Source organism: Pinus tabuliformis, chromosome 5_2 (genome assembly GCF_031772625.1).
Source record: "Pinus tabuliformis cultivar Carrire ecotype Pingquan chromosome 5_2, CPIR1, whole genome shotgun sequence".
Lineage (NCBI taxonomy): Eukaryota > Viridiplantae > Streptophyta > Pinopsida > Pinales > Pinaceae > Pinus > Pinus tabuliformis.
In genome coordinates, this window is record NC_142306.1 from 1,059,859,427 (window position 1) to 1,059,871,172 (window position 11,746).

The 11,746-nt window shown below is 37.8% G+C and overlaps 1 protein-coding gene across 1 annotated transcript in view; it reads right to left on the minus strand.

The window, feature by feature from the left end:
- The window catches only part of LOC149162883 (uncharacterized protein At5g01610-like), a 71,646-nt gene extending 60,182 nt beyond the window's left edge, over positions 1-11,464 (minus strand). Inside the window, exon 1 of the mRNA XM_089437433.1 lies at positions 11,109-11,464. Within this exon, the coding sequence (XP_089293559.1) occupies positions 11,109-11,195 (87 nt within the window). The 5' untranslated portion in view covers positions 11,196-11,464. The remainder of the gene's footprint in view (positions 1-11,108) is intronic.
- Positions 11,465-11,746: the final 282 nt, after the last annotated feature.

Sequence of the window (11,746 nt, forward strand, 5' to 3'; positions counted from 1 at the left end):
ACTTCTCATATGCCACTATCCCTATTTTTGGACAGCTCCGAAAACTTTATAGGGAAAAGAAGATGAAATTTATGATCAGCAGTAAGGAGAAGCCAGTTAATCATCCTATACATGTTGTCCATATTGATCTTGATTCTTTCATTCTGTTTAGTGATATAAATTTTGTTGATGATGAAAGTCAGCTAGTGGAAATTTCAGAAGTTCCCAAGGTTATGAGCAGCATACATGAAGCTATTACAACAGAAGGTAAAGAGGTTGGTGAAGAATGTTTGCAGCCTACAAATCCTATTGAGGAAATTCAAAGAATAGTGCAGAAAACATAATGTTTTGAGATAGATGGTCAAAATCCTAAAAAGAAAAAAGTTCAGTCTTCAGAAATCCTTTTTCCGAATGAAGAAAATGGTCTTTGGACCATGGAGTTTGACGGTGCATTGGGAAGAGAAGGAGCAGGAATTGGTGTCTGGATACATGGTCCATTACATCAGTGAAATAAAATCCCTCGAAATGTGAGAATGAGCTCTTACAAGTTGGTTTTTGAATGTTCGAACAATGAGGCGGAGTATGAGGCATTGATTGTTGGCCTCAAAATTCTGAAAAAGTTGGGAGCAAAAAGGATTTATGTTTATGGCTACTCTGAATTAGTAATCAAGCAAGTCAAAGGGGAATACCATGCCAAGCACCCAAGAATGAGAGCTTATCGCAATGTTGTACTTGATATCCTCAAGACTTTTTCAGAATATACTTTATCTCTTATTCCTAGAACTCAGAATGTCATAGCTGACTCACTCGCCACTGCAGCAAGTATGGTGAAGATCCCTATTCATCCTAATCAGAAGTACTCCATCCATGTCAAACATCGCCCAACCGTCCCAGATAACATGATATTTTGGCAAGTGTTTGGAGATGATAAACAAATAAACAATTTTCTGCAATTGGAGGGAGAATTTTAGAATTCTCATACTAATGATGCATACAACTTTGATGATCCGAACATCCACTCAGCTGATATTGAAGTATTAAAGCTCAAGGACAACAACATTCCAAGAGGCTTGGTGCCTTTGGAAGAGTTATTTGACTGTGATGATGTCGCCAAGAAGCCCACCATGGTTCCTACAAAAAAAGGAGTTGAAGATGTAAACATTGGCACAGCTCAAAATCCTAAAATGGTCAAGTTATCAAAGTCCTTATCTCCTAAAACAAAAGGTAAGTACATGTCTTTAATGAAGGAATTTGTTGATGTATTTGCTTGGGACTATTCAGATCTGAAAGTTTATGACAAAAGTATCATTCAGCACACCATTCCTATTAAGCCCAATCACAAGCCATTTCGCCAAAAATTGAGGAGGATCAATCCCAAGTTGCTGCCATCGATTGAGAAAGAGGTAAATAGACTTTATAAGTCTGGAATCATAGTCCCAATTCGATTTTCTGAATGGATGTCTAATCTAGTACCTGTAAGAAAGAAGACCGGGGAAATTCGTCTATGTATTGATTTCAGAAATCTGAACAAGGTGTCCTTGAAAGATAACTATCCCTTGCCCAAGATGGATCACATACTACAGAGGGTGGTTGGATCCTCTAGGATGTCATTGTTAGATGGATACTCTGGATACAATCAAATTTTGGTACACAAGGACGACCAGCTCAAGACAGCCTTCACAACGCCATGGGGTACATTCATGTATGCTAAGATGCCTTTTGGGTTGAAGAATGCAGGAGCTACTTTTCAGTGGGCTATGGACATAGCTTTTGCAAATGAAAAATATGTATTTATGGTTATCTATCTAGATGATCTTACAGTGTTTTCAAAATCTGATGAAGATCATTTGCATCATTTAAGAATTGTTTTTCAGAAATGCAAAAAATTTGGCATCTCACTTAACCCAAAGAAGAGTTTGTTCGCCATGGAAGAAGGTAAGCTACTAGGACACATCATCTCTAAAGATGGCATTCGCATTGATCCTGCAAGAGTGGAGGCCATTCAGCAACTAGACTTCCCTAGGAACAAGAAAGAGATTCAGTCTTTCAATGGGAAAATTAATTTTCTGAGAAGATTCATTCCTAATCTAGCTGAGCACTTGAAAGAAATGACAAACATGTTGAAGAAAGATCATACGTTAGCAGCAGTCCTAATGCAGAAGAAAGATCAGAAAAATGAGCAGCCTATAGCATTTTTCAGTCGCACTATAAGAGATGCAGCACTGAGATACAATATCATTGAAAAGCAGGCATTGGTGTTGGTAAAAGCCCTCAAGGATTTCCGAGTTTATATTCTACATTCTCATACCATTGCTTATGTTCCTACTACAGCAGTAAAAGAAATTCTTGTGCAGACAGATCCTAAAGGCAGAAGAGGAAAGTGGATTGCAACCATGTTGGAGTATGACTTGGAGATAAAGCCTACAAAACTCATCAAAGGACAAGGTTTAGCCAAACTCATGGCCGAATCAAATCTACATGCACTCAACATCAATTTGATTGTTGCACTGTCTAAGGAACAAGAAGAAGATGATCCTTTCCTACAAGTGTCAGATATGTTCATGTCCTCACCTTGGTATTCCGACATTGTCTATGTCTTGCAACACTTGAATCCCCCTCCAGAAGTCCCCAAAGGTAAAGCTAGATCACTGAAACTGAAAGCTTCAAAATATTGTATTCTAGATGGTGTTTTATTTTGGAAAGATCCTGGGGTGTGTTGTTGAATTGTTTGGTAGAAAATGAAGCTAAAGATGTAATGAAGGATTTTCATAAAGGAGATTGTGGCGGTCATCACTTTTGGAAAACTACAGCAAATAAGATCTTAAGCGTTGGCTTCTATTCGCCCACCCTCTTTTCTAATGCATACAAACAATCATGAGCTGCCATGAATGTCAAATTTTTCAAGGAAAGAGGAAACTTTTGCCATTACCACTACAGCCCATTTTAATTTCAGCTCCTTTCCAGCAGCGGGGTCTTGATTTCATTGGTGAAATCCATCCTTCATCTTCAGCACAACATAAATGGATATTGACAACCACGAACTACTTCACAAAGTGGATTGAAGCAATCCCAACTGGGCAAGCTACTGATTATGTCATCATTCAATTCCTGGAGTCTAATATTTTGTCTAGATTTGGCTGCCCACAGAAAATAATTACAGACAATGTTGCTGCTTTCAAGTCAAAAAGAATGGTGCACTTTTGTGCCAAATATCATATTGTGCTAGAACATTCTACTGCTTATCATCCGCAAGGGAATAGTCTTGCTAAATCTTTCAATAAATCCTTGGTTAATATCATCAAGAAGGTCCTAGAGGTAAACAAGAAGAATGGCATCAAAAACTCATCAATGCCTTGTGGGCGGACAAGGTCAACACTAAAAAATCAATAGGTATGTCTCCTTTTCAGCTGGTATATGCAGTCAATACAGTATTTCCTTCATCTCTTGCTGTCCCAATAATGAAAATTCTACAGGAATTGGATAATGAAACAAATGACATACAAAGGAGAATAAATCAGATGATTCATTTACAGCAAACAATGGAAGAGGTTTTTCAAAACACATCCAAACTCCAGGAGAAGATTAAAAAGATTTATGACCGCAAGACCAAGGAAGACAATTTCAATCTGGGAGATGTGGTTCTTAGGTGGGATGCTAGAAATGAAGAAAAGGGCAAACATGGTAAGTTTGAAAACTTATGGAAGGGGCCCTACAGAATTTCTGCCTTCAGAGGAAAGAATGCTTTCTTGTTGGAAGAAATGGATGGAAGAGATTATTCAGGAGGGGCGACCAATGGTAGGCTTCTCAAGCACTACTATGTCTAAAAAGGTCCTGAAAATTCATCATCATTGTATATACCGGTGTGTATTTTACTTCCAGCATTTTAGATGGCTGTCATAGGAGTTTGAAGCCCAAAGTGAAGGCCCTAAGGCTCTTTAGGTCAGCACTGTTTTGATTTTTATTTTTTAGTTTTTCTGTCATGTCAAAAGGTCAATCAGTGTTAAGTCCAAAGTCTGTTTTTATGCATGTTGACTCCATTGCCCAATGAATAAAGCTACTTGGTCTACGGTGTTCTTGACACCTCCAAGGAGCTACCATCCCCAGTTGGAGCCAATGTTAGTGTCAGTCTTGTTAGCCTGTCACCTGGATCAAATATGCTTTTACGATGTTTGTCCAGACTATCAAAATCAAATTTTTTATGTTACTAGGTTTACATAACAAAATTTGGTCATTATTTGGTGAGTCTAAAGATGAAGTCAATCTTTTGGAAATTCACTCATGCGGGTCACCCATCACACTTTATGGAGGTGTCACAATAAAAATGGGTAAGTCATCATCATCATTCCATTTGGTCTCACGTTATCCATTAGGTCACTAGGGTTTCCAAGGTCCATCATTTTCATGAATAAAACCAGCAGTGAATAAAACATGACAAAGAACTCTTGGGAGTCGATTTTTGAATTTTCAAACTCTCATGTTCAAAAAGTTCCAAAAAAAGAAGATCCAGCCCTCAGGAAAGTAAAAGGCATCTCAAATTTTCAATGGTAAAGGTAACTCTGTTTTCATAAAGTGAAAAATCAATGTTTAAAGGAGGGTGGGTCCCATTTCTTTTTGAAAAAGTGAAGTAACTTTCCCTATATAAACTCAAAAGCCCCAAAACTCCTTCATTTACCTCATATTCACTCTTTGTTATCAAGCTATCCCGTCCAAGAGAGCAAAAAAGTCGATTTCCTAGGTAAATTTGGCAAAAAACTCCAAGTGTTGTGCTCAGAAGAACTGTGCTGCGCTCAGGAGGCTGGCACTGCGCTGAGAAACACTGCGCTGCGGGCAGGACAGAGTGCCCCGAAATCCTTCAAAACTCTCCCAAATTTCATTTTTTCACTTGCAAGCTAGATTTTATTGACTTCTAAGCTAAGGAAGAAGTACACCATCATTATCCCTCTTTTGCTTTTCCAAATTCATCTCATGTCAATGATTCTTCAAGTTAGGGTCTGTAGTGAAATTTGCATGGGAAATTACAAGGTGAAAATGGCCATCTTTATTTTTGGTTTTTAAAAGATGTAAAATGATATCCTACACCTGCATACATGTTTAATAAGCCATTTTAACCATTTTACCCACCTCAAAACAAAGTTTTAACACTCAAAAAGCAAAACCCTAGCTCATTCCTAGAGGTTTTTGAGCAAGTTTCATTATAAACCCTGTTGTTTCCACTTGCAAGCAAATCATTCTTCCATTGTTTCTCCACTCACTTTCATCAGCTTCCAAAGTCCATTTCACCTTTCCCAAGACCCCTCCATCATTTTGTCAAAAACCACCTTCATATCACTTCATTTCCATTCACACCTCACATTTTATTTTTCGCTGCCTGCTGCTAGGACTTTGTGTCATCATGGAGGCAGAATCTTCGCCAGAGAGAAAAAGACAACATAAAGGAGGGAAGATCCTCAGATACGAACCATCAGACTGTAATGCAATCAACTCCTATCCTTTCATCAAACAATGCTTTGAGGATGTCCATTGCCTAGAATTTTGCAAAAGGGTGAGCGAGGTGGGATTTCATGAGCAATTAACAGATTGGGTGGCAACTCAGCTAAAAGGAGAAATTGTTGTCATTGCTAGTGTTGAGTTCAGTTTTTCAGTGACCTCCATCTCACTTGCAACAAGGTTACCGGACAATGGCAAATATTGGTTCAAAGGAATGAGCCTAGATCTTGAATACTACAAGCCTTTCTTAAAGATGCCATACAGAGAAACACATACTCACCTCATGCCTTTCAGATATTTATTGGAGAAATATGCCCCTTTGATGAAGACTGTCATGAGGTTCTTCACTTGTGAAGGTAGATTCTCCAGGTTGTATGCTTATCACATTCGCCTCCTGATGCATTTCACCTCTCAAAAGCCACTCAACATGTGTAACTATCTATTCAGGAGCATTTCCAAAATGTCTGAAAAAATACAATTGAAGGACAAAGAGCACTCCCCAAGCTTGTTTCGTCACAATCTAATCAAAACCATTGTCCTTTACCAGTTGGCAAAGAAAGGTATGGCTTGGGAAGCCTTTTTGGAAACAGCCCTGAAATGGCGTGAAGCAAATGCAGCATCTCAGTCTCCTAGTGTACCAAAACAGCAAACAGAGGTGGGGTCCTCTAGCAAAACAGTGGAGAAGTCTCAGCTACCGAAACCTGAGGTGACTAAAGTATATAAGAAAGGACAGAAGCTAGTGTTTTCTTCTCATAGAGAGAAAGAAGCCAAGCCTTCTTCATCAACAACGCAAGAACCACCAGCAAAAGAGAAAGACACAGTTGAGCATGAGTTTGAACTAGTTGATTTAGAGGTTGAGGATCAGACTTCAAACATGCGACAGACAATCAGGGATAAGGACTATCAAATCAAGGAGCTAGCAATCAATTTGGAAAGAGCAAAATATGTCATATCATTCCTTGAACACAAAAATAGTCAGCTCAAAGCAAAGGAGTTGATCCTAGAAAAGGAGAAAGCCAAGTTATTACAGCAAGTTGGCAAAGGTAAGGAGATCATGGAATCAAGTGATCCTAGAGGAAAAGACAAAGAACAAGAGGCCTCAAGAAAGCTTTGCAAGAAGAGCAAGAACAAATTCTGTTGAATGAGGACCTTGACCTAGAGGATAGGATTGCCCTTAAGGTTCATCAAGATAAAGAATATTGGCTAAATAGGGTAAATGAACACTTGGAGAAGCTCCTTGAGAAGGCAAACAAGGATAATCAGTTGCTCAGACACATGGCGCACCACTACCAAGCTCAAAACATGATCGCCAATGTCAAAGTAAAGCAACTTGAAAATAAGCTCAAGGAGGCCAAAAAAGACCAAAAGGATGAGGGAAACTTGGAGATGCTTGCTAAAGCATCTATGAAGGTTTAACAAACATATTTTTACACCTTCCCTCCAATTTTGAGCAAATTCTGAGCATTTTTAGTTTTTTGAGAAATTTTGGTCTAAATTCAGAAAATCAGCTGCTCCAAAAGCGCAGCGCCTTGGCGCTGTGCTTTTTCCTTAGGCCTCCATTTGAGGAAAGGTCTACATTTTTGGAAAGCTCTTGCCATCCTCTAAAAACCCATTTGCTCAGATTTTGCAGAGGTGGCTCAATTTTGGAGAAAAAGGCAAAAAAGTGGCAAAAAACTAGCATTCTGGACCATTTTTTGACAGGCGCTGCACTTTTGGAGCGACCTTGGGAGAATGGATATTTGAAGGCCTTCCCATGGTCCAAATTTAGAAATTCAAATTGTTCTGGAAACTAGACTTGAAGGGCTAGTTGACCGTTCTCTCAGTTTTGCATTTTGACCCTTGGAAGGCACCTCAAAATCAGCTCAAAGTTGGCGCTGCGCTTCTGCACTTTTCTGTGTTTTAACTTGTAAATTTCACTATGTAAAATTTCTAGTTTCTAGTTTGACTTAGTCAAATTCAAGATTCTCTATGTAATGGCACTAGTTTCGAGGCTAGGTGATGTAGGCATGAATAAATGTACATCATAGGTTGTTTTTTGATGTTTATTAGGCCTCATAAAAGAAGCAAACTCCTAAACAAACTCTCCATGAAGTGTTTGAGTTTCACCTTCTCACTCTCACCTGTTGGTTGAGAGAATCTTGGAGAACCTCCACCAAGGAATTTGACTCCTGAAGGTGGGCAAGTGGTCTAGAAGAGTCTATATGTATCATTTCTCTTGAGGAGAAGAAGGTTGAACTTTTTGTGAAGGAAGCTTGCATGTAATCATCTTTTCAATGAATATAGAGACATGTTGCAGCTATTTTCAAGGAACTCTAGCCCAATGAGTTCATGGTGCTTGTACTTAATTCTTTTTGTTTTCTAATGGTCTAAACATCTTTATCTACATTATATCTCTTCTTTCTATGGATGCCTTACAATAAAATACACAGAATTCTTGTTTTTCAAGCTCTGTTATCTAGTTTTCATAGTTATGTGTATGTCTTCCTAAGCCAATGAAATCATGTTTATTTATGCTCATTAGTTTTTTCCACACTATATCCTCTATACCACACTGACAATATTCAAAATACACCATGGCTTCTGATATCTAGCTCCTCATATTTGCTCCTGCACTCCCACAGCCTAGACCTACTTGTGGCTCCAAACCCTAAGTTCAGCAAACCCTAAAACCCAAATTTTCACAAACAAATACATATATCTAGCCTAAAATTCATTTGCTTTAAAGTCATATCACTGATAAGAGACTTAGAGAGATTCCTCTCATGCTCAGTAGGGCTAGCTACTGAGTTGAAGTGGTTTGAGGTTACCCTTCTCGATTTCCTTTTCAGCCTAGGAGATTGTAAGGACTAACAATCCACATACCAAAACAAAAAATAAACATATAGTTACCACTTTGGAGTTAAAAGTAAACAATTGTATTGTGACCAAAGACACCATAAGAGTTATGGAAAATCAATATTACCTCCCAAATTATTATACATTATGGGATAAAGGCTTCTTCTTCTAGCATTTTTTGGAGGAAACAAAAAATAATTCCTCTTTGCTCCAAGTTCCTCTATTTCTTTTTGTATTCACGAGTCATCAAAGAAAACATTGAATCCATCATCCCCCTCTCTTTGATCGTCCTTAACTGAATTCAAGCAAACCATTATCAAGTTAATGTCTTCCTAGGGATCAGCAATAACTTCCTCCCTAACCTTCAATTTTTGGCATGGGTGGCTTGCTCTGAGGAGATTAAATATCATTAGTTTTTCCTCTACGTTATGTGGCAGAATTGTTTTAAGAACAACGTTGTTGATAATATGTCTCATTGGAATAAGATCAACATACATTAGATCCCATTAGCTACCACGCCACTAGTCTTGAGGTTTAGTTGTACAAAATGCATCTGTACATCTAAGCACAATCTACCCATGATCTGATGTGTAGCAATGGGACTTGCATAGATAATAAATAAGAATAATTGCTTCTAGTCTTTAGGTAGACTCTTAACTTCTAGAAGATCTCTTTTAAGTAACAAGTTGTGTCATATTGATAACAAGAGATCTAAAAATGAGCCGGCAGGTTCTTAGAGCATTAGAGAGATCAATTCCAAACAGATGCAAAAGTAGAGTTCCTCTTGCCCGTCAGACTACCTCCTAGTTCCAGCGAAGCAGCCAAAGATCCATTATGAGTTTCCTTCTTTCGACCTTGGATGCTAGGAGTATCCCTTGCTCATATATCCCCCCAATATCATTCAATCGAACCCCCCCGATGGTTCCAAAGGACTCGAACAATGAACCAATGCCCTCTTAGCCATCGACCTCATTGCGCAATCTCTCTCTCTCTCTCTCTCTCTCTAGTCAGTGTTTGAGTTGTCCAACTTTCCAATCTCAAACAAACTCATTTAGCATTTTGTATGGATGTACCTTGTCTAGGATTTATACATAGGTTTGAATGTTATATGTGTGTAGGTTTCTTTCTTCATATTATTTTCATCATTTTCTAGGAGTTGTGCTTGCACTCCCACATTATATTCATACTTGTGCTCTTCAATCCCATTGATTTTGAGGTGATTCGTCAAACATTAATAGAATTATCTTCTTTTATCTAACAATGTTAGCTAAAACATAAAGTCCTATGGTTCCATTTTTGCAATAATTATTAGTTTTCACTTCTCAAAATTAATATCCATTTAAATGTGCCTTCTAACATTCTATCACACCCAAACCCTCATGAATTTGTTTTACATAGCAATCCTCATACACAAATTCCCTTGAACTTAGGAGAAATACATTCTTATTGCATTATCATAGCAATCTCGTAAGCAAAATATTTGTCATTAGTGTCATTCTATACTTTGTTACAACATGGATGATTTCAAATCCACGAGGCAATACCATTTGCCTTTTAGGCATAGAAAAGTTAGTCCAAAGGTTTAATTTCAATGCCAGTATGAGTAGGTCAGGCCTTTAATTCAAGTAGGTAAAGGCAAGTTAATGAGCTTTTACCAATCATAGTCCACGGCTCAAATGGTAAGGAGGTAAGATTTCCATTTTGACACACAAGTTCAAATCCCTAATGAGACATTAGCCATTTATGATAACATTAGAAGGATAGATACACACTTGGATACAGGTGTGCCTCAGACATCTTGGTCCTAACTAAATCAAATTATTCATATATCTGATTTGCTAGCTTTTAAATATATTCTTGGGTTAAAATGACAGCCAGTCAGTTTGATCCCAGGCCCAGCCCAGGTCACTCTGACCAGTTGCCAATTCCTATTGTCAAGCTTTTACCAATCACTGCCATCTTAGAGGTGAGCACATTTAGAAAATGCCCTTGGTCACCCAGATCGCTATAAGAAAAATTATGAGCGAGAGAACCATGACGATTAAAAATGAACTAGGTTGATAAGAATCCAATTCTAATAGAAAGCGTACCAGGCCAATGTAATGAAGTAACTGACCATGATTTCGCGACACCGGGAAGAAGGAAAAAAAAAAACACCCAATTCAAAACCGTATATTTTCATCAGCCAAAATCGCACCAAGAAATAGCAAGCTAATTTCATATATCATAAACAGCCAATTACCATTGTCCTCTAAAAGCATTTCCAAATTGAAGGTAAATCAGAACCAAAAACACTCCTATTCGAACAATTATGGGATCTACTTATAAATTTGAACCGTAAATTATGCACGTATAAGCTCCAAAACTTGGCTCGAACAATTTCCGAATGATGAGATCCCATTAAAAATTTGAGCCGTTAATTATGCACGTACAAGCTCCAGAACTTGGTTCGGGAAACCATGAATAGCTGTCAACCTCGTCAATTAATGAAATTTTCCATAAAAATGAAAAAACATGTAACTAGAAAGCCCGAGCAATAACCCCTCGATGAATCGCCCTAACAATGATCACTCAATTAATCTGAACAATTCATTAAGAAGCCATCATTAACACACCAATTTGAAATATAATCAGCACGTATAATTCACATGATAAACTCATCATTAAACAATATCATGCATTAAAAACCCTAGCATCCATCCCTCAATGGATTCGAACAATTAACTTTGAAGCCATCATTAACAGGTCAATTTGACATATAATGAGCTCCAATTGACATCAAAATTCACAAATAAACAATGCCTTACATTGATATCGTCCCCGAAAGATGAGATCTCCTTGTTAGCACGACGACTAAACCAGAAAGACCCAGCTTTTGCCATAAATGCATCCATTCTGTGTCCTCGATGTGGTCGGATGATCCTCCCTGGTCTGTTTGACACCTGATCTCTGAATTGAAATCCCTTGAACTTTGAATTGGCCCACCTCCTTTAAGCAGATACCCGCGCTGCTTTGCACGTGCTGAGTTCTGGGAGGAACGAAGCGCGCGGAGAACCTGTCGGCTTCAGCCAGACTAAAATAGATAAATAATATCTAGAGTCATATATATATCCCTGGCTCCGGCAGCGTATATAGGGATCGACCAAACCCTAAACTGCGGTGACTTTGGTTAATTTTTTTCGGTTTCTAAGGTTTTTATAATCTTTTAAATAAGAGAAGTTTTCTTCAAATATAATTCAAATTTTAAAATTAGATACTTCTTTTTTTATTATGAAGAATTTTTATTTTAGATATATTCTAGGCTAGCTCGTAAAACTTTTTAAAATTATATATATATATAATTATATATAATTTTAAAATTAGATATTCTAATATATTTTTTTAATGAGTGAAGAGTTTTTTTGGAAAATATTCTAGGTGGGATCGGTATTTGTATAAATTCAGA